A 23850-nucleotide genomic window follows, 5' to 3' on the forward strand; every position below is an offset into this window, starting at 1 on the left:
TCTGACTTATAGGCTCCACAGGTGCTTCTGGCTGTGGTACGCCGGCTGGATTGGAGGGGTTAAAGAGTCGGTTTTGGATGACCTATCATGAAGTCATTGCATTCATTCACATGGATGGTAATGAAGACCTGTTCTAGGGTCTTTGCCAGGGTGCTACCACACACATATGTTATAAGCATGTATGCATGCACATTAGTCTATGTACACACACAAATTAAGAGCACACATTCCATACCCCTCCGTCCTCATTCCCAGCCATTTCGCCCTAATCCAATCCCATCCAGTCCAATCCAATACATTATATTTCTTCCCTTTCCCCACACATTTTGATTTTATTCTAATATTCCTTGCTGCCTCATGGCATCATTGATTTCTCTTTGGTCTATTTTAATTTTCAAGAACTCTGTTTCTTGGGTAAGGTTTGATGTTGTCTGTTCTAACTTATTTGTTTGCCTTCTCATTCTTTCTTCCAAAGCTTTTTATCTCGTTAAAAAAACCCTTGCTTCATTTCTTCTAGGTATTTATTAGTCTTTGGGGAAAGTCTATTTTTTCTTTCCCATCTCTGCCAGAAGTTGTCAGGGTAGTTCTTTTGCCTTTTGGGTTGGCTTTTTGAGCATCTTTGAACAGACAATATTTCTTTATAGTGGTCAGCATCTTCTTTGGTTTACCACTTTCTCCAGTCTTAGCTGCTGAATTGGGCCTTTATGTTGGGCTCTGCCCCCTGATGTGCTTTGTGGGGAGTAATTGGCCTTGCCTGATCCTGACCTGGATACCTGTGTTCCTTCACTCGCTTGCACCCCCTCGTGTTAGCCTTCCCTCTCCCAAATCTTTGAAGATCAGTACTGGGAGGACTTAATGACATCTCAGGACAGACTGATATGGACCTCAAAACCTGAGGTCGCTGTCACTATCCTGGGATGGGTGCTGGTGCAAAGAGACAGTAACTACATTGGTCCCTGGTGCTCCTGTTACCTCCTGGGGCTTTTTTCTGGAGAACATGCTACAATTACTACCTCTGGGTAGAGATTTTGCAGTATTATCCTGATGAATATCATGAAAGCCCTGACTGTATTTTTCTATCTGTCATGATATAAAATCTCCTTTATCCTAGAAGATCCCAGGACCCCCTTAATCTGGTCACATAAGCAGGGCAAATCGATGTTGAGGAAAGAACATTAACGTTAGAGTCAGAAGGCCCAGGTTTGAATTCCACCTCTGATACATGTTAGCCACATGTCATTGGGTAAGGTACTTCTCATCCATAAAATGAAGAAGCTCCTTCCCAGCTCTGGAGTCTGTGATTCTAAGACTAGCACCCATATAAAGGCTGACTCTACCTTCATTCCCATTTTGGAAGCTCCAGGCCTCCAGGCTATGTGGAGAAGTGGTTATCTTGTTTGTGGCAGCACAAAAGTCCTGCTTGCCAGCTTCTGCAAAGACCAATTGACTTTCATGTGACATTTCTTGAACCTTTGCACTGGGCCAGCCCCTTCTCATCAACCTTGGTCTATCCTGTGTTTGTGAGACCCTGAAATGAACTGCACACATCTCTGGCCCCATCCATGCCTTTGGAGTGACTGATATGACTGACCTCTCATTGGGCACCTCCCCTTCACCAGGGAAATAAATCTGCCTCTTACTTTCCTTTCCGGTCTAATTTCAGATGCACTGTCTGTATGGTTGAACTAGATCTTTGGCTGTTCCCGACTCAGCACCCCAATTGTGTGTCTCCACCCCACCCCATTTTTCCTTCTCTCCTCTGCCTTAGATTCCTGAGAACCAGTAAGAATCCCTTGATTCCTTCCAAGCACAGCTCAGGCTCCACCTGCTGGATGAGGACTTGCTCACTCCTCTCAGTCCATAGCACTAGGTTCTCCTTGAAGTAACTTTGTATTACTCTGTATACGTTCTTTATTTACTTGCCTGGACAAATATTGTATCCCCCAGTAGAACCTATGTCCCTCGAGGGCAGGGATAGTTTCCTTTTTGTCTTCTTCAGTGCTGTGTACATTTTAGTTGGGTCCAACTCTTCATGACTGTTTGGGGTTGGCAAGGATACTGGAGTGGTTTGCCAATTCCCTCTCCAGCTCATTTTACAGATGAGGAAACTGAGGCAAACAGGGTGAAGTGACTTACCCAGGGTCACATAGCTAATAAGTGTCTGAGGCCAGATTTGAACTCAGGTCTTGCTGACTCCAGGCCCAGCACTCTATCTGCTGAACCATTTAGCTGCCCACTGTACATTGTAGATAATTTTTTTAAAAATTGAATACTGAATAACTTACTAATTCGTGGCCTACTGAGAGTAGCTTAATCAAGAGGAGAAAAGCCCATGACCTTGCAGACTTGTCCTCATGTGAGCAAGGAAGGTCAGTAGTGACCTTAAAAAAATGGGAAACTTTGGGGAATTAGACTGTGGCAGACAGCCACTTGTTGCGGGTAGGTTGCCTAATCAAGCAGCAATGCCCTGACCCTAAAATTTGGCTCAGGCAATCAGTTTCCCTGCTTTTGATCTTGGCACTTTGGAGGGCTAGCCCCAACCTGTTATTTGATGTTTGCTCTTCTCCTAACACAAGCATTACCCTTGAGTGGCCCTCTCCCTCCCCCGGAGTTGTTCCTAATCACTGGTGTGTCTCCCTCCTTTTCTCCCTCCCCCACGACTCAGAACACATCTGGGTTGTCTCCATCATGTAGCAGTAAACACCTTGGGTTCCCACCATGTAGTTAGGGAAGGATGCTTTTTCACATCCCTAAGAAGAAAAGAGAAACCTCCCCACCCCCACACTATATCTGTCTCCCGAATGTCCAGAGCCCCAAATATCACCTGGTTCCATAGTTCAGGAATACTTATTTTGCATTTCACAGGAGAGGTTCCAAGCAGAGAGGGCCAAAGGGACCATTCAGTCCTCTGCCTAACATCTGGTTTTAAGATTCACAAGAGCCACGTAAAGAGGGTAAAAAACCCCCAAACCCAGACATTCCTTCCAAGGACAGGAGGACGTATATAACTAACTCCTTAGGGGTCAGATAGGCTGGGAATAGAACAGAGTTTGGAGAAATTGCTGGAGGCCAGATCCCTAAGGAGTCATACAGGGAGTGGTCTGGTCCATGGTGGAAGAGTGCCAGAAGAGCCAGGTTCAAATCCCACCTCAGATACTCCCTAGCTATGCAACCCCAGGCAAGTGTCTTGGTTTCCTCATCTGAAAGAATAATGATAATGCTTTGGAGTGACTGATATGACTGACCTCTCATTGCCTCTCCTCCGAGGTCGTCGTGGTTCCTCCACAGCTCAGTCCAGCTCATGTTATACTTGAAGTCTTTCCTAGTCCCCTTGCTGGCATTGGGGTGCCTCTTCACCTGTATTCACTTTCCATCAATATGTGTCCATGTCTCATCTGAGAGAGTAGGGGCTTTGTGGGGGGGGGGGGACTATTTAGTTTTCGTCAAATCTCCAGCGCTTCGCAGCTAGGTGGAAGCAGCAGGGCATCCTGAGGGAGACACAGGAGGCAGCATATGCAGGCAAGTCAAATTCTCACCACCTTGACCACCATCTCTCCTCAGACCCTGATGGAGACAGTTTAGGAACTGAACCAAGAGCTTTGGGATTAGCATTAATTCTAGCCCAGGGACTGCAGCCATCATTCTGAGAAACAATCCTGGTGGTGACACAGCCTGGTAAGTGCTCCCATGGGTGCTCCTGCTGTAGCTACTGAACACCCAGAAAGGAAAGTTCTTACACTACCATACTTGGCATGGACAAATGGTTCAACAGCAGAAACTAGGATAGCAACATCAACATCTGTTTTCCTCTTGCACCCTAAGGACCATGAGACCTTTCTCTCTGACTGGCAGCTGAAAGCTTCTACATGTGGTGACTCTCCATTAGAATATGAGCCCCCTGAGAACAGAAATTGGCTAACTTTTCTGTTTGTGTCCCCAGCACTTAGCCTAGTGCTTTGTACACATTAAGTACTTAATAAATGCTTATTCATTTATTTTCATCACTCACAGTGCCCAGCATATCATTGGGCATTTTAAAAAATTTTCTGGATTGGTTGAATGGTATTATAGAAATACGAGTATGTTACTAAGGTGGGCAATTGAAGTCCAGTCCTGATTTATGAGAATAGCTTTGGGACCTTCTAGATTGCCTCTGGAGTCCTTTCCAGCTCTCTCTCTCTCTCTTTTTCTTTCTCTCTTTCTCTCTTCTACTTCCCTTTCCTCCTCCACTTCTCTCTCTCCTATCTTCTCTCTTTCTCCTTTCACTTTTTTTCTCCCCTCATCCTTCTTCTTCTTCTTCATCTCCTCCTCCTCCCTCTCCTCCTCCTCTTCCCTCTCCTCCTCCTCCTTCTTCTTCTTCATCTTCTTCTTCTTCTTCTCCTCTTCCTCCTTCTTCTTCTCCTCCTCCTCCTCCTCCTCCTTCTTCTTCTTCTCCTCCTCCTCCTCCTCTCTCTCTCTCTCTCTCTTTCTCTCTCTCTCTCTCTCTCTCTCTCTCTCTCTCTCTCCCCCCCCATCCTATGATATTTAAGGATGATCATAGATTCTTCCTGTCACTTATGGTCCATGTGACAGTGAGACCTTAGCAAGGACCTAGTGCTGTGGGGCTTAAATTTTAATCTATCCACTACCGAGTATTTCTAATAGTTGGAGAGGGACCCTAAAGATCATTGAGTTCAGCCCCATCATTTTAAATGAAACAGATTCAGAGAAATTAAGTGACTTGCCCATAATTATGCAGATACGATTACTACTAGGGGCAACTAGGTGGTACAGTGGATAGAGCACCAGGCCTGGAGTGAGGAAGGCCTCAGTTCAGCTATGTGTCCCATGGCAAGTCATTTAACCATGTTTGCCTCAGTTTCCTCATCTGTAAGATGAGCTGGAAAAGGAAATGGCAAAGTACTTCTCTCTAGTATCTTTGCCAAGAACACCCCAAAAAAGGGTCACAAAGAGTTGGACATGACTGAAAATGACTGAATAGCAATTACTACCACTGTTACTTCTACTACCACCTATCTATCAAGCATTTATGCAGCACTTTAAAATTTCCAAAGCTCTTTATGGATATTATTTGATTTTATTCTCCCTGTTCTGGGAGGTAGGTGTTAATATTATCTCCACTTTACACATGAGGAAATTGAGGCAGGCAGTGTTAAAGTGATAGTGCAGGGTGACACAGCTAGTGAGTGTTTGAGGCAGGATTTTATCTTAGGGCTTGACTCCAGGCCCATTGCACTATTTAGTAGAGCTGGGATTTGAACCCAGATCCTCTGACTCTGACCTAGTAGTGCTTTCTCACTGCTCTAGCACCTCCCTCTGCTTAGGACTGTGGGGGTAGCCTGGGTCCCTGGCAGCAGCTCCAATAGCTGAGCACTATGACATATTCCAAGGTCTCTTTCTTTAAGGCCAAGAAACTCTTGACAGTTTCTTCGTCTGTAAAGTCCTAGATAACCTTCAGTGTGTCCTCCAGCTCCAAAGCTGTGATCTGATCTCCCATGATTCTCCTTCTGTTTGATCAAGTGAATCAGCATAGGCCAAGCATTTTGGAAACCTTTAAGGTGCTATCTAAATAAGTATGATAATGGCCATCATCATCCCCATCACTGTCATCATCATCGTCACGCCTGCCGCCATCACCACCGTCACCCCCACCGCCAGCACCACCGTCACCCCCACCACCGTCACCCCCACCGCCAGCACCACCGTTACCCCCACCACCCTCACCCCCACCACCAGCACCACCGTCACCCCCACCACCACCACCACCGTCACCCCCACCGCCATCACCACCGTCACCCCCACCACCGTCACCCCCACCGCCATCACCGCCATCACCACCGTCACCCCCACCGCCATCACCACCGTCACCCCCACCGTCACCCCCACCGCCATCACCACCGTCACCCCCCCCCGCCATCACCACCGTCACCCCCACCGCCATCACCACCGTCACTCCCACCGCCAGCACCACCGTCACCTCCACCACCGTCACGCCCACCGCCAGCACCACCGTCACCCCCACCACCGTCACCCCCACCACCGTCACGCCCACCACCAACACCACCGTCGCCCCCACCACCGTCACCCCCACCGCCAGCACCACCGTCACCCCCACCACCGTCACCCCCACCACCGTCACCCCCCACCGCCAGCACCACCGTCACCCCCACCGCCATCACCACCGTCACCCCCACCACCGTCACCCCCACCGCCATCACCACCGTCACCCCCACCGCCATCACCACCGTCACCCCCACCGCCAGCACCACCGTCGCCCCCCACCGCCATCACCCCCACCGCCAGCACCACCGTTACCCCCACCACCGTCACCCCCACCGCCAGCACAACCGTCACCCCCACCACCGTCACCCCCACCGCCATCACCACCGTCACCCCCACCACCGTCACCCCCACCGCCATCACCGCCATCACCACCGTCACCCCCACCGCCATCACCACCGTCACCCCCACCGCCATCACCACCGTCACCCCCACCACCGTCACCCCCACCGCCATCACCACCGTCACCCCCACCACCGTCACCCCCACCGCCATCACCGCCATCACCACCGTCACTCCCACCGCCAGCACCACCGTCACCCCCACCACCGTCACCCCCACCGCCATCATCATTGTCTTCTGCGTCTTGTCTGACGCTCTCTGGAGTCAGATTCTCACCATGTGTAATTCAGGGACTAGCCACTAGATGGGTGTCATGGTGCTGCTTTCCAAGGAAAGCTTTTCTCCAGGGTGAAGTTGGTGAATTGTTTCTCTGGTCCGGTTCTGCTCCCCTTCCTCCTCCCCCCAGGTAAAGGATTGTACTTCTCAGCTCACCCCTCATTTCAAAGCCTTTCTCTTTGCTTTCCAAGGCCACAGACCACGAGCTCATCAGATAAACTATCCCTGTCTGTTCTAATGCTGAGAGGAGATACCCCAAGCCCTCCCTCCCATTGCTAGGCAACACATAGGCAGACCTTCCAGAGTCAATACCCCTGGGTTATTTTGCCTAAACCGGGGAGCCACTCTAATGTATTGATTCCAGTCAGGGAGACGTGTGTAAATGAATCAGTTCTAACTTGAGCTAGCGTTCAGGTCTTGGGGTGTCCCCTTCCCGTCTCCTCCGGGACTCAGTTTCCCCACCCCCAAGCGAGGCTTAGATCTCTAGAGTTCCTTTCGGTTTAACTTTCTAGCTCTTAAAGTTCTGCAACCATAAAGCAGGAACTCTATCATGGTGATTCTTGAGTTGTTTTCTAGTTTCCTGTGTGTGTTGTGTCTCCTTAACCAGTCTGTGAGCTCCTCACGGGCAGTGCTGTGTCCCTTTCCTGGCCTTCCACACACAGGCACCCCTCGAAGTGCTGAGCAAGAAGCCTGATTCCAAAGGACTGCTGCTGAAACATGCGGCCCCCCTCTTGAGAGAGAAGAGATGGACTCATGATGCCACATGAGAATGTGCTTCTGGACACGGCTAATGGGATTTGTTTTGCCTGATTGTATATAAGTTACAAGGATTTCTTTCTTTCACTTTTTTGGGGGAGGGAGGTAAGAACGAGAGAAAATAAATATTTGTTAACTCAAAAAATTTAAGAATAAAAACAGAATCAGAAAATAACAGACTCACTGAGTTCTTCCTATTCTCGGGGCATCTTCTCCGATGGATCCTGCCACAGTTCTCAGGCCCAGCCCACAGATGGGAAGCCTGAGACCAAGATTACTAAGCATGGTGTTTTATTGATCATCAGAACAAGTTTCCACAGAAGCCCCTTGGGGCACAGATTCTGACAGAGATGGCACTGAGTGGTGGCTAGGGGCTGGCAGTTCGAGGAATGCCAGCCTCCAGGAAATTACCCCTTCCAGACTCCCTGATATGCTCAGTCCCTTGGCTTAGAGGAGAGCTCCTGTCCTCCCTGGCCAAATAAACCAGGGCAGGGCAGTGAGAACTGACTCTGCCTCAGACTGGCAGTGCCCATGATGGCACTAGGCACCTGGGGAGAGGGGCCTGACACGGGAGGTGGTGGAAAGACAGATGATTCACTTCACAATGTGTTAATGGACAGCAGGAAGTAAGACCAGGCTGCCGGGAGGGGCTGTGGATCAGGGGCTCTTTTGCACTTTCTCCTCTCTATATTCTGTATTCCCCAGGGCAGATGATGGATCCTCCTTCCCCCATTTGAGGACTCCCCATGCCCACCTTGCTCATCACAGGGTCCAGCATCTCAAAGTCTTGCCTACATCCGTCTTACTTCAACATCTGCCTTCTTCCCCCTGCTCCATACCCAGACTTTGCTGAGTGACATCACGAACCTGAAGCCTTTAATGTTTTCTTGGTATTCTCTTTTTCCAGAGAAATAATTCTAGTTCCTTGCTTTTTGTGAGGTCTCATTTCTCTATCAGGCAATTTTGGCCAATTACCCACAACCCTGGGAGCCTGACTAGGTTCTGTAGACCACATGGAACTCTAGCCTACCCAGAACTTGCTTTCCTTTAGGGATCTGGACTCTCTCCTTCAAACCCTTCCAGGGGCCTCACAAATTGAAAATATGACACTGGTTTTGAGTTTACTTTCTCAGCTTCTTAAGACTTCTCAACCCAATGGAAGCCTCTTGCCTGCAAACAAGGTGACCTTTCAGCCTTGAAAGAGGGATTGGAAACTATGTAACTCTATCAATCTTAAAAGCCCTCCACTTGCCCAAAGGTTGGAATGGGTTGGAAATGATGTGGTAACCTTGTATTTCTCCCCTTGACAAAAGTGGGTGCAATACAGGCCTGACATAATATTTCAATCTTACAGGAGAGGGGTAGAGAGGATCAGAATATATCCGCCTCTCTCAAGCCAAACTCAAGCGTCTCATGCATGTGATAGGCTGGAAATTATGGCAAGCCAGCATTTCCCCCTCTGACATTATAGGCCTGGAATTACAGGACCCTTTTAATCTTGGTTGGGAGAAGTTTGATAGGTCTGAAATTACAGTAATTTTTAAGCTGCCATTCTCCCCTTGTATACCATTAACCTTCCTTTATGGTAATTTTGGGCCATGCTGTCTGGGTTTTACATCTTCAAATTACCCTTTTTATTTCTTTTTTTCCTATTTCTTCGAGTTCCTTAAGAACATGGACTTCTTACCAAGCTGTGAACAGAAACCCAAGAGCCTTTGGGACAAGATGATTCCTCCTGGGCTGGCAACGGCAGCATAGAGATAAAAGCTTATTAGTTTGGTGAGGGTACAGGAAATGAAAAGATGCCAGCCAAAGATCACAGCCAGATTTGAGGATCTTGGGTCCATTAACCTGTTTTCCTGTTTCTGTTTGCAATTTAAAGCTTTGTTCATTTGACCGATCGATGGCTGCCTCATCATTTGGGATTCCTGGCACATCTCAAACCTACCTGTTGAAGGAGGCAAGGTAAAAAGTTGTGCTTATGTCCCCGAGGAGAATTGATGGTTTTCTTTTGTTTTAAAAATGTTTAATGGTGGCATTTGTCAGAGGTAGGTTTTGAACCTAGCACTTCCTGCTTCCAAGACTCGTCCCCTGGCCCCTCTGCCACACTGCCTCTCTCATAGACCTTTCTGACACACTACCAGCTCCTAAGGACAGCAGCAATCAGTTAAATAAACAAATAGAATCTATTCTCCCCTCCTACAGCATAAGCCAGAAACATCAGCATAAAGCCAGTTTACGCACAGCTGATCATCTCTGGCCACCAAGTGCTTGCTGGACTTTAGACAAAGAAAGCAAAGCTATTTTTAAAGGAGCAGGGGCTTGCAGGGGGTACAGTGTGCCCTGTATTCTGGGCACAGAGAAAGTCACAAAATAGAAATATTCTGACCAATAAATACATCTCAAAAAAGGAAAAGAAAAACCACTCCATTGATGCTCCTAAGCACTGGCAAGAAGCATTATAACATGCACTCAGAGATATGTACAGTGTAAACAGTAAGGACGGTGTGGCTTGGCTCCAGTTAGGAGCAACCATGGGGGCAGAGGCCAGTCAGGACAGGTGGGCAGATAGACGGCGTGTCCAGGTGGGAGTGTTGCTCAGTGGCAGGGGCCTGGCAGGGAGGTGGGCATTTGGGGACGGAAAACTCCTACATCTCCAGAGGGGTGGTCCCTCTCCTCTCCTCTGGGTACCCTCAAGAAGCAATGGAGAGTCCGTGGGAGGCAGAGGGAAAAGAGGTAGAAGGGAGAGGTCTGCAAGGCAGGGAGGCTACTGGGGAACAGGGATCAGAGGTGGTAGAAGCTCACCACAGACTCCCAATGGGTGGAATGCCCTTTGGAAAAGGGGGCAGTTGGTGAGTAGAACTCGAATAATGGGGGGAGGGAGCAGGACAGCAACTCATGGCCTTCAGCCATGGCTTCAGTGAGTTGAGGCCAGACCAAGAGAAGAGGACTTTTAGACTCCCCTGAGTCAGTCAGGCCCTCTCCAGGAGATCAGTGAGCACCTAGGGGTGAGTGGCCAGGGACCACAATACCCAGGAAAGGGAGTATAGGATCCTAGGAGTTCCGGTATTTTGCCAGGGGGGAATCTATTCTGGATCTGTGAGTCCATCAGGCAGGGAACTTCTTGCGTGGAAACTCCCAGCACTCACATAGGAACTCATCTGCAACATGAGTCTTCAATGAGTTAGTTTCCTGAGTCACCTAGAGGTTAAGTGACTTGCCCACAGCCAGTGTGTGTCAGAGGTAGGTCTTGAACCCAGAGCATCCTGACTCCAACGCTGGCCCTCTAGCCACTCCACCACACTGCTTCTCTCCTAGACTCAGATATTATTCATGTGGGAAGGGACCTTTGTCTCTCCTAGAGACAGAAGTGGAGCTCCCTGTCCAAGGGCCAAGGTTGGGCAGAGGGGGTGGGGCAGGAATGTTCCAAGGGGTAGCAGGCTGTGTCTTTCCTTAAATCTGGGGTCCAGCTTTGGGTCTGGAAAGTCTTCCCAATGGGTTCCGAGGTGCAAAGTCAGATTGGGGTGTCTCTCCTATACTAGGGCCAGAGATTGGCTCCATGTCTGGACCAGGGCAGATTGAGCCAGAACTGCATTGTGGGGATGGGTCCTGGGGGAGGGAGGGCCCCAGGCAAGCACCCTCAAGTTGATGTTCTTCAACCTGTTGGACTGATGGAAGTGTCTGCGTTTTCCTTTTGAGAGAGATGCTGGAAAGCCCCTAAACCCAGAAGAAGGAACAGTGTCCGACTCAAAGCCTTGGTCCCAGCTGACCCGAGCCTCTCCCACCGCAGCTGCGGTTGAATTCGAGGCCAGAAACGCCCTGGTGTGACAATGGATGCACTGAACTAAGTGGGGCCAAGGTCTGGATCTGGGGCAGCCTTGGGGTGTACCCCCTGCAGCACCCCTTTCTGCCTTGTCCAGTTTTCTACCCGCCTCTACTCTTTCCCATAGTACACACGGTCTTCTTTTACAAAGCCCCAACCAGACCCCACGGCCAGGGCCCCACAGACCACGAGGTGGAGGGGGCTCCCTTAAATATCCGTCTCACGGAGGCCACAGTAGTCGTCCAAGTCGTAGGCATGGTAGGCAGCCGCCTCTACTCCATCCTGGGGGACCCCGAGGCAGATGGACTCCACCTCACTGCGGGAGGGGGTGCCCGCCGACCCTCCGCCCGGGGAGCCCCCCGACGCCCCGGCAGCGCGGAGCTTGTGCGACAGGCTGGTGACCTTAGCCCGTAGCTGCGTCGTGGGCTTCTTGAGGGGACCCAACAGCTTCCACTCGCGGAAGGCGGCCGTGGCCTTGAGCCGTGGCCCGGCTGCCCCGTCGGGAGGGCCTCCGGGCAGCAGGGAGGCGGGCCGGTTTAGTGGGGTCAGCGGAGCCGCCCCGAGGAGCGCGCAGTCTCGCCGGGAGCCTCCAGGGTCTGACCCAGCCTCCGACGCCCGCCAGTGGTGCCCATAGACGCGCCAGAGGGGCCGTCGGCGCCGTCGGCGACACTGGCAGCGCAGCAGTCGTAGGAAGGCGCGCTTGAACTCCTTGCTGGAGCAGGGGTAGATGATGGGGTTCACGCAGCTGTTGAAATAACCCAGCCAGAAGATGACCTTGAAGACGCCCTCCGACGGCTTCAACTGGGGGAAGAGGGAGCCTGGAGGGAGAGGGAGAGAAAGACGGAGAGTGAGAGGGAGGGAGGAACAGGGGATATGTGAGGCATGTACAACTGGGCCAGAGGGAGGAGGCAGGTCAGTCCTTCCACCACAACCCCCCAATCTGATAGCTGAAACACTGATGCAGGAAACTCTCATTTCTTGCCCAGTAGCCGATGGTGGAGATAGCCACCGCCCCCAGACAGCCACTGCCCCCAGGGAGCCCCCAATCTAAGGGTGGAGGCTTAAGGTCTGATGGGAGCCATACAGTTCCAGCATCTGGGAAGCTCCTGATCTAAAAGGCGAGACAGAGCCCCTGCCCCCAGGGAGCCTCTAGTCTGGTGGGGGAGAGGGTCCCTGTCCCAAAGGAGCCTCTAGTTTGATAGGGGAGGCACACTGGTTTAGACTGCTGTGTTGGGCTTGAAATCAGGAGTGGAATTCAAATCCTGCCTCAGATATGGACTAGTTGTCTAATTCTAGGCCTTCCTAGATTCAATGGCCCCGCCAAGGAACCTTTTTGCTCTAAATCTACTACAGTCCCTGAGCCTGCCTTTAGGGAACCCATCTCATGCGGGAGAAAGGAAACAAGCAGATACCTCAGAAACAAACAAAATACCAGAGAGAGGGAAACAAACCAGTGGTGTTAGACTCAAGTAGAATTCAGGGTCACTAAGCCATACACAAGGATCTCCGTGGGCTACAAGTTGACTTAGAAAACCATAATATTTGTATATTTCTTTTTAAAAAAATAGTAAAATTTAATAAAAAATTAATAAAATTAAAATCAGACAGAAACAACATTTTAATCTGGTTTAGGCAGAATGCAGCCCACCCCCATGTTTGACACCCCTGGGGCAGACTCCCATGGAAGTGCTTTGGGGATCTGCCTCACAGAATCAGAATTTGGAAGGGAGCTTGGTGACTGTCTAGTTCACCTCATGCCTAAGCGGGAGTCCCCACTCCGACACTTCCAACTTCCAACATCTTCCCCACTTCTAACATCATCCATGGTCATGCAGCCCTCTCCCGAGGACCTCTAATGCTGAGGAACCCACGGTGTTCCAAGCATCATTGTTCTCTAAGGATAACATACGGACAGCACTCAGCAAACGCAGCAACAAAGCACTGGCTCTTGCTGTTATCTTGGACAGCTCCCACTGTGAGAAAGGTTTCCAGCAAGTAGGGCTGGTCAGCAGAGTCCTTCTCCCCTTCTCAGGAGGTGGTCAAGGCAGGGGCAAGGAGCGGAGGGCACCTAGCAGACAGATGCAGTCCTGGCCACAGGGTTTTTCTGAGACAGCTCACATGAGCCACAAAGAAGAAATGGCCCAATGCTTAGCATCTTTGTAGGGAAAGGGGACCGAGTGGGAAGTGATCCTAAGATCAGAGATGTAGAGCTGGAAGGGACCTTTTTCATCTAGTCAAGCCCCTTCTCTTTACAGATGAGGAAACCGAGACCCAGAAAGGTTCAGTGACTCTAAGTGTTACCTGGCTACTGAGTTGAGGCAGGATTTGAACCCAGGTCTTCCTAATTTTGAATCCAATGCTCAGTCCACTGTATCACCCTGTAAAGCCTAATACTTTACGGCATTGGGAATAAGGAAAAAGGAAGAAGCGCCTCTGGGAGCCTTGGTGAACTGCAGACCTTCCATCAAGTACAGTCACTTTCTGCCTATTCACATCACTAATAGCATTCCCTCCCCCAGCCATTCAGCAGGGAGCAAGGCCCTGAAGGGAAAATGGGCCAATATTGATGAAGGGGTGGGGGGGATCAGAAGCCTGACCAGCTGGGACAAAGGAGCAGAGGACACCCGGGAGCTGAAATGTCTTACCCCCTCCATTTCATCATCTTTTTTTTTCTTTTCATATGAACTGCCATCTAGCCCCGTATGATACTTATTTTTGAAGCTGATTTTTTGAACCTAAATGTAGGACTTTATGCCTATTGAGTTTCATCTAATGAAAGATGATGAGCCTTCCAAAATCGTTTCGAATCCTGACTTGTCATTCAGTGTTAAATAACCTTTCCAGCTTCATGCCATCGGCAACTCTGATAAACTCTGATAAATTTGCCATCTATGCCTTTATTCAAGTTATTAGCAGCAAATCTTTGCCAGCAGAGATCTCTGATGCAGTCCATTTCAGACCCTCTTCCAAGCTCACCCTTATTGACTAACCACTCGTCCAAATTCCAATCTAATCTCCCTATCGTCTTGCTCTCATTCCTTTTTCTCTTGAGAACACATTGAGAGACTTGATTTTATCAATATTTTGCTAAAATCTGGGTCTGCATCCTGGGCCACCTCTAGTTGTCCTGATCTGTATCTGGCCACTGGACTCAGACGGCTTTGGAGGAGAAAGTGAGGCTGGTGACTTTGCATAGCCCTCCCTTACTCAAATCCAATTCACTGCAAGTCATGGAAACATCTTCCTGATGTCAATGTTCTCTTCAAGAACAAAGGACAAGCCACCCAATGACAGCCACAAAATCTGAGTAAACTATACCTACGGTGTCCACTTGGCCTACCAGTTCTAAAACCCTGGAAAAGAAAGGAAATAAGATTAATCTGGTATGACCTATTCTTGATAAATCTATGCTGGCTCCTTGAGATAACTACTTTCTTTTAAAAAAGATATTCACTAGCTACACATTTAATAATGATTGAATTCTACCTTTACTGGGAATTGAAGTTAAGTTCATTGACCTGCTCTTTGCAGACATGACTTTCTTCCTTTCTTTGGAGAATCTAGACACTTACTCTTTTCCCAAACTGTGGCTGAGTTTGGACAACTAGTAATCTGGTTTGGTTGAAATGTACAGTGCATGAGGGGGAATGATGTGAATATGATTGGATGAGTAGGTTGCGCCAAATGGTACAGGAGCATAAAGGCTAGACTGAGAAGAGTGTGCTTTATCCTAGAGGCAACAGAGAATCACTGAAGAGACAACCAATAATCAGAACTGAGCCTTGGCAAATGCATTAAATTTAAAAATAAAATGATTTTAGTGCTTATAGCCTCTTCTCTATGTTTTCCCTATCTCTAGGGCTTAGCACAGTGCCTGGCACATAGTGGGGGCTTAATAAATGTTTGAGGTGACTGGGTGGCTCAGTGGATAGAATGCCTGGCTTGGAGTCCTGAAGACCTGAGTTCAAATGTGACCTCAGACACTCACTAGCTATTTGACCCTGAGCAAGTCACTTAACCTCTGCCTGATCCACTGGAGAAGGCAATGGCAAACCACTCCAGGATCTTTGGCTAGAAAATCTCATAGGGGGTCATAAAGAGTGGGACTTGACTGGACAACAACAATAAATGCTAGTCGATCTGCTGAATTGACTCGACCTCCCAGTGACCTCGCTTCGGATCGTTAGGAGACTTGAATTCAATTCCATCCTCAGACACGTGCTGCCTGTGTGACCTGAGCTTCAGTTTCTTTACCTATAAGATGGGAACAATGTCTTTGTGAGGATCAAATAAGATTGTGCCTGTAGTAGTTTTTTGGAAAAATGTTGGCTACTGTCATCATCGCCATCCCCTTCCCCTTTCTCCTCTTAATCATCATCTCAATCCCCTGGCCCAAAGTAAATCCCACTCTTTTTTCTTATTTAACATTTTATTTTTCCCAACTACATGTGAAAACAATTTTAACATTTTTTCTTCAAATTTTGAGTTCCCAATTCTCTCCCTCCTACCCCCCTGCCATTGAGAAGGCAAGCAATTTGACATAGGTTATACAAGTGTAGCCAGGCAAAACACATTTCCATGTAAGGCACTCTGTGAAAGAAAGCACAGACCAAAAACCCTTAAGAAAAATAAAGTAAAGAAAAAGGATCTTTGGTCGGCATCCAGGCTCTCCCGGTTCCTGTTCTGGAGATGGGCAGATCCTTTCATCAGAAGTCCTGCAGAGTGGTCTTGGATCATTGTATTGCTGAGAAGAGCTACGTTTTTCGTATTAGATCGTCATGTAATAGTGTTGCTACCGTGTACAATGTTCTCCTGGTTCTGCTCGTTTCTCTTTGCATCAGTTCATGGAAGTTTTTCCAGGTTTTTCTGAGAACATCCTGCTCATGATTTCCTAAAGCATGCGAGAATTCTATCACAGTCACATATGAAGTAAATCCTAGTCTTAAGACAAGGTCTGGTCATGGTCATTTATATATCAATGGTGACATGATATGCCACATTCTCTCTCAATCCATCAACAAGAATTTACTGAATGCTCACTATGTTCTAAGTGCTGGGAGACAGAGAAAGGCGAAATATGCTGCCCCTGCCTTCCAGGGGGGTCTAGGCACTTCGGTAAGCCTTTAAGTTGCAGAGAAGGCGCCCACCCCCATTTGGTAGATAGAGGTTTCCCTCAGACGCATCACTAGTTCCGGCCCTCTTTTTACCAGCAGGTGGAGCCAGAGACTAGAGGAAAGTGCCGTCCAGCCCCCAGCCGACCCCAAATCCACCATGCTCTTGCACACCATGGCTGGAAAATAACTCTCCGACTCAGGGTGAGTTTCTTTTCACTTCAGCCTAGGATGACAAATCATTGGGTCACCCCCGCCAAGCAGTGAGCTTGCATTTGGCTTAGGGACATCACTGTTACAGTTATTAGCTTTATTATTCCACTCACACCAAAGAGAGCCATGTCCCAACAGCACTAGAGGCAGGCGGTCAGAGGCCCGGAGGCCAGTTCAGGTCAGCCTCAAGGGTTGGCTACAGCTCAGAGAGATGTCATTCTGTAGCCATACCTCCTGCCTGCCCTCCCACAGAGGGGCTCCTGAAGAGCCTCCGGTGATGGCCACTGGCTAACAAGTCAATTGTCAGAAAGCATTTCTCAAGCACGTACCACTCTTCCAAACACTGTGGATACAAAGAAAGGTTAAAAACACAGTCCCTGTCCTCAGGGACCTTACAACGCACAAACAACTATGTACAACCAAGCTTGGAAATGGGAATCACCTCCTGTTGAAGGTGGGATGTGAACTGAATCTTGATGGAAACCTGGGAAGGAAGCCAAGAGTTGTGGGGAGGAGGAAGAGCATTCTAGGCTGGGGGGAGAGCCAGGGACAAAGGTACGGAGCCAGGAGATGGAGGATCATGTTATCGGTTCTGTAAGAAGGCTGGATCGTGGGCGATGGAGTAACTCATTAGAAGACTTGAAAAGGGCCCAGGCTGGAAATGGCTGGAAAAGGATTTTAAATTCAGTCTTGGAGTTAATAGGGAGCTACTGCAGTTTATTGAGTAGGGAAATGATTCCATGAGACTTGCACTTGGTGAAGATTATATTAGCAGCAGGGTGGGGGATGGAAGGGATTGGGAAGGGAAACCAACCAGCGGGCTACTGCAATAACCCAGGCACAAGGTGGTGAGGGCCCAGACCAGGCTTTGCCAGTGGAGAACTATGGACCAGGACGAATCACTATCTTGATCAAAGGTGGACCGACCAGAGGAGCAAAGTCCAGCCCAAGGATCCCAGAGGAAGGGCAGGTTCCTTCCCACCCTGCTGGCTCCTCTCAGAACAGTAATGTATCTTCTTTTTTGCTGCTTTATTCTTTACAAGCCAAGTTCCTCCCAAAAGCCCTGGCAAGGAAATGGGGCAGAGACAAATGTTCCTGTTTTATAGATGAGGGTGCACTGAGACTCATAAAATGTGCCACCCTTTGTGCACTGGGGCCATGTTCTTGCCTCCATGACTGTAGGAGCTGCATCTTCAGTAGTGGGATGGGTCACACAGAACTACTATCCACATTCTTTCTCTCTCTCTCTCTCTCTCTCTCTCTCTCTCTCTCTCTCTCTCTCTCCCTCCCTCTCTCTCTCTCTCTCTCTCTCTCTCTCTCTCTCTCTCTCTCTCTCTCCTTTCTCCCCTTTTCTCCTCTCCTTTCTTCTCTTCCTTCCTTTCTTCTTCTTTTCTCTCCTTTCCTCCCTCGCTCCCTCCTTTCTTCTCTTTCCCCCTCTCTCTTCTATCTCTCCCTCTCCTCTCTTCTCTTCTCTTCTCTTCTCTTCTCTTCTCTTCTCTTCTCTTCTATAATCTTATCTACTCTCCTATTCTCTTCTTGTCTCTCTCTCTCTCTCTCTCTCTCTCTCTCTCTCTCTCTCTCTCTCCTCTTCTTCCATTAAGCCACCTATAAAAGATGTCTGGCGGGATAGAAATCTGCCTTTGACTAGAGTGGGTGGGATTAGGGGAATAGCTGGGCATAGAGTGTGGATAAGAGATGCCAGCACCCATGGGGGAATATTGCCATTGCTTCTTTCCCTGAATGGAAGTGAACCAGCCTGCCACTGGAGTTGATCAGGCTGAGGCTAGATGGCCATTTTTTCAGGGATGCCATTGAGGGGAATTTCATTTTGAGAAGATTGTGGAACAGTCAAAGTTCCTTTTTTCTTGACATTTTCTCATCCTGCCTCCAGATTCAACAATTTGTCCACTACTGATCAATATGCATTTATTAAGCATGTGATGCCAGGCACTATACCCATTCTGCCCATTCTTCTTCTGCTAGAAAGGGGAAGAACCAATGGGAATCATCCTCTGGGGTGTGCTGGCATGCCCACTCCATGATCTATGTTGGCCTATTGGTAGGGCTCAGTTGGTGGCCAGGATTAGAGGCCAAGCTGTGTTTGGCTTAAGGGTTAGTCCATGTCTCTGATTTAGAAGTTAGTCTATGGCCAGGTAAAAGGTCAGTCTGTATTAGGCTTAGGGATCAGTCTGCGGCCAGGGTTAGAGGTCATCCTGTGGCCAAAACTAGTGGCTATTCTACGGCCAGAATTAGAGGTCAGTCTATGTTTGGGTTAGGGGTAATGGTGTGGCCAGGGTTAGAGGTCAGTCTTTGTCTAGGATAGGGATCAGGCAATGGCCAGGGTGGGAGGTCATCTTTGGATTAGGGGTGACACTGTCTTAGGGAAGAGTGAAAGCAGCTGGATCCACACATGAGAAGGGAACTCATAATCTCCGTCTATTTAAGCTTTAACTTAATGGCTGGGTGACAGTGGATAGAGTGCTGGGTCTGGAGTCAGGAAGCTTCCCCTTCCTGAATTCAAATCCAGCCTCAGACACTTACTAGACCCTGGGCCGGCCACTTCACCCTGTTTGCCTCAGTTTCCTCATCTGTAAAATGATCTGGAGAAGGGAATGGCAAACCACTCCAGTATCTCTGCCAAGAAAACCCCAAATGGGGTCACGGAGAGTGGGACATGGCTGAAATGACTCAACAGTCACAAAGTGGGAAAACCAAAGGTAAAGCTTGCACCTGGGGAGGGAGGTGTCTAAGGATAAGTCTTCCACAACCTGGCTCTTGGCTCCACGTCCAGCCTTGCCTGCCATCTCCTGCATGACTCCACCAGTCTAGTCGGACTTTTCCCTCTCACCCTACAGTGACTGTTCCTTCCCTCTACTTTTGCTGCCTGGAACAGTGAAAAGAGAAGAGCAGGCCGATGCTTTGTCTCTGGATGGTTTCCATCTGAACCTCAGGAGCAGCGTGATATTGGTGTATAGGACACTGGACTTAGAGCCAGAGAACCTGGCTATGACACTTAATAGCTGTGTGACATTTGCCAAGTCACTTAACTTCTCTGTGCCTCCGTTTCCACCCCTGCAAAGCTCAGGGTTTGGATTGGATGACCAATGGAGTCCCTCCTGGGTCTAAATATATGACCCATTGATAAAGAGACAGTAATAACAGTAGATATTATGGAATGATTTTAGGTTTGCTGAATGCTTTCTACACGTTATCTCATTTGGTTGGTCTTCCTTCCTTTGCTCCTAACCCAGATGCTGTTTCCTTCAAGAAGCCTTCCCTTGTCGACTCCAGCCCTGACTCAGCTTTCCCTTCTTTGAGCAGATGATAGCTAGCTTTACATCTGTGATCTCACTGAGTCCCCTACCACGACCCTGTGAGGCAGGTGCTACCATTAATCCCATTTTACAGAAGGGCAAACTGAGGCTGAGTTCCCATTCACAAACAGTTTAAGGTTAACAGGGATTTTCCTACAACCACCTCTGTGAGGGAAGCAGCACAAATAGCATCATCCCTCTGTGTCACAGACAGGGAAACTGAGTCTTGGAGAGCAGACACGACTTGGCCAAGATCATAGAACAAGGAAGCGCTAGAGACAGAATTTGAACCCAGGTCTCTTGTCTCTGATTCCAAGGCTGGCACTCTTTGCGCTGCAGAATTCCCACAGTCCCGTCAGCCCCATCTAATCTACCCTTTGGCGACAGAGAGTCTTCTATTTTCCCGTTTCTCGTACACTGGCTGTGTTGCTGCTGCGGGGCTTAGCTTCTCATCTCCAAAGTTAGGCCCAGGACTGAAATCACATCCCCAGTCTGGATGTGCGCTAGCCACTCATCAGATGACTGGATGTGAAGCTGGAGGGAACCTTAGTGATCACTTAATTCAGCCTCTACTTTACAGAGAACTGAAGCTAAGGGCCCCTCGTGAGTAAAATGCTGAGCTGGGATTCCAGTCCAGCTCACCCGATCAGAGCTGCTGCTGTCAATCTCTATCCCTGGGGCGAGCAGCATGGACCGTGGTCCCCAATCAGCTCTGGAGAGTGGGACGTCCCGTAGGTGCAGCCAAGGTTGGAGGCAGAGGTTTGGCAGGCCGTCTTGTTGACTTGAGTCAAAGGGGTCAGGGATCCTTTCCTGCGCATTCATCAGTGCCAGTGGGTGGTGGGGATGGATCCTGGAGGCCAGGTATCCCTGGGGGCAGAGCAGGTGGTCCCACATCAGTGCTTCCCTTCCTCATAGGATCATAGGAGCCCAGATCTCGGAAGCAGCTGAGGAAACTGAGTCCCAGAGAGATTGAGCGATTTAAGATTCTAGAATCATACACCTAGAGTGAGAAGACCGTCTAGTAGAATATTCTCATTTATAGATGAAGACATTGGGACCCAGAGAGCAGAAGTGACATAGAATCATAGATTTGGGATCTCAGACGAATCAAGTACACGATGCCTTTATTTTTCAGCTGAGAGACCTGAGGCTTAGGGATCTCAGCTAGATTAGATAAGCATTTAGACCTCCATCACTGTGGCAGTCAGCGTGGAGGGCTGCCTTGTAAAGGGACGAGCTTGGCAGTCAACATCCAAGGCAGTGAATGTGAGTCTGTGATTCTGTACCTCTGCCCCTGCTCTCAGGGTCTCCCAAAGACCCCTGAGACACGGATCCTAGCTTTTCTTTCTTTCTTAGCCTTTGATCTCATCTCCCCCTGAGGAAAATCACAACCAGGTTCACAATGAGGGCCTTTCTCTGGCTCCAGCTTCTGGCCTTGCCCTTCCAACCAAGAGGGGTCTGGAGAGGCTGAAAGAGGCATTAAACCTGGACTCCATCCCCTGTAGGGTGGGCCCGCTCCCAATGGCTCTGTCCCAGGCATTTGCTAATTAAATAGCCGCAAGCACTTCCTTCCCAAGATTTCTGTTCCTGAGTCAGATTTAGGAATAGCTTTGCAGGGCCATCACCCTTCAGTCCCAGAGATCTCCAGTCACTAGAGATGTGAGTTCATTCCTGCCATGGCTTAGCTGGGCTGGGCAAGAGATGGTGGGGTGGGGCACAGGGAGGGTGATGAACAGCAGCAGCCTGGCCTAGGCGAGAGCCATCTGGGGTTGGGTAGACTTGGGTTCAGATTTCACCTCAGATACTGTATGATGCCAGGCAAGTCACTTAAAATTGAGACAATAATAACACCCGCCTCACGGGGCTGTTGTGGGGATCGAATGAGGTGACAAAGAAAAGGGCTTTGTGAACCTTCCGGGCTTGGTGTCAGCTGCTGTTGTTAGAATTCGCCTTAGAAGGTGGCAGTGAACAGAGCAGCATCCCTGGAGTCAGGAGGACCTGAGTTCAAATTCAGCCTCAGACGCTTGACATTTACTAGCTGTATGGTCTTGGGCAAGTCACTTAACTCCAATTGCCTTGCTTTCCCCCCTCCAAAAATTAAAAAAAAAATTCTCATTAGAGATTTTAGATGGAAGGGACCTCTGGGCATCATGCCTTCCACCCCCCACTCTCCATTTGGAAGAACCTATTCTTCACGCTGGTTAAAGGCGATCTAATGATCCCAGCGTAGGAGCGGGGAGGTATGCGAGTGGAGGCTGGAGATGTCTCGGACAGCCCTCAGTTTGGAATGCCTTGGACTCCTCTGAAACCTCATCCGATTCTGCCATTCTGGGGGATTGTCTGGCATTCCGATGGCATCTTGACCTCCTCGGCTGCATCACAGCCAGGTGTTGGAGACCTCGAATAAAGAAACTCCTTGAAGAAACTTCTCGCCTTATGTGAATCTGCTGTGCGTATCGGCATTGGGCTGGAAGACGCGACCGTGTTACACAACCCTAACTTCTGACGGTGCGAATCACCGACCGGGTCCCTTTTAGCACTAATCGGGACCTCGCCGCACTGCCTCCCACCCGTCTGCTCACCCGGCGGGCTTCTTGTTCTTGTTCCCCTCCCTCCACGTGTTCCCCACAGGGTCTGCACTCCATGCTGGGCTCCTTCCTCTCATTCTCTGCACATTGACCGGGAACCAGTAGGTTAGCCCCTCCTCCAAATAACACCAGCAACAGCAATGCTAGCCAGACTTCACAGAGCACTTTACAGTTTACAAAGGGCTTCACTTATGTTAACGCATTTGATCCTAACCACAACCCTGTGAGGTGGGCGCTATTATTTATCCCTGTTTTAGAGAGGAGGAGACTGAGGCTGAGAGAGGTTAAGGGATTTACCCAGGGTGACACAGCTACAGAGTGTCTGAGGCAGGGTTGGAACTCAGATCTTCCTGACCCAGCACTCTCTCCACGGTGGCTCCTTAACCAGGAGGGCTCTGTGAATTCATTTTTTGAAAATATTTCAAGGCACCTGTGAGAAGGCATAGCGAGGCTGGTGTTATCTAAGTGAGTGAATGAATGAATGAAAAAGCATTTATTGAGCGCTTACCGTGCATCAGGCACTGACGTAAGAGCAGGAGATAGGAGTTTTTTAAAAAAGCAAGCTGGTCCCTGACCTCAGGGAGCTTCTCTAATAGGGAAACAGAACGTGGGTGGGGAACGGCGTCTAGGGCTTTTGTCTGGCCAGTCCCAGGGATAGTCAGGGCAGTTCTTTGGATTTGATGGATACATCCTTCCCAGGAATGGCAGCGTTGATCAGTACTGCTCCCAGAGTGACATGTTGGAAAAGGGTGGGGCTGCGGGTAGAGGAGGAGGAGAAGGCTCTCGTGAAGGGTTGGGAAGATGGCTGGAGGGTGAATATAGACATCGAGGGGATGGGACGCCCGTGTTCACTACTGTGGTGGTGGTGGTTGTTTGTCCTTCATTCTGGAAGAGGATCATGACCTCAGGGAGGTGATGCCAGGACTTGTGAGTGAGGGAGAGCTGTGCACAGTCACCACTAGCCTCACTTTCTCCTCCGGAGCCATCTGGGCCCAGTGGCCAGATATAGGTCAGGACGACTGGAGATGACCCTCGGTTCAGTACCAAGAGGTAACTGAAGGGGCCAAGGCATCTGCCCATATAGGAAGATATGACCTGGAAGAACTCATCCTGGTATCACAGAATCAGAGCTAAAAGGCCTCCTAGAAATCACCCAATCCAGTGCCTTTATTTTGTTATAGCTGAGGGAGCTGAGGCATAGACTCCAGAACTGGGATTCAATACCAGAGACTAGGTCCTCTGCCTACAAAGCCAACAGTCTTTCAACTGCACTGCACTGCTTCAGAGGGACATCTTCAGGAAACCGAGCCATAGGTGGGAGGTGCTTGGGGTGCTGGTGCTGGGGCCTCTGCCCAATGGGATGGCAG

General features: G+C 49.3%; 1 protein-coding gene across 1 annotated transcript in view; it reads right to left on the minus strand.

Moving 5' to 3' along the window:
• Positions 1 to 7748: 7748 nt before the first annotated feature.
• ADRA1D (adrenoceptor alpha 1D) overlaps positions 7749 to 23850 on the minus strand; it is a 68688-nt gene continuing 52586 nt past the window's right edge. Inside the window, exon 2 of the mRNA XM_036753137.1 lies at positions 7749 to 12075. Within this exon, the coding sequence (XP_036609032.1) occupies positions 11465 to 12075 (611 nt within the window). The 3' untranslated portion in view covers positions 7749 to 11464. The remainder of the gene's footprint in view (positions 12076 to 23850) is intronic.

The sequence above is a fragment of the Trichosurus vulpecula genome, chromosome 3, assembly GCF_011100635.1.
Source record: "Trichosurus vulpecula isolate mTriVul1 chromosome 3, mTriVul1.pri, whole genome shotgun sequence".
Lineage (NCBI taxonomy): Eukaryota > Metazoa > Chordata > Mammalia > Diprotodontia > Phalangeridae > Trichosurus > Trichosurus vulpecula.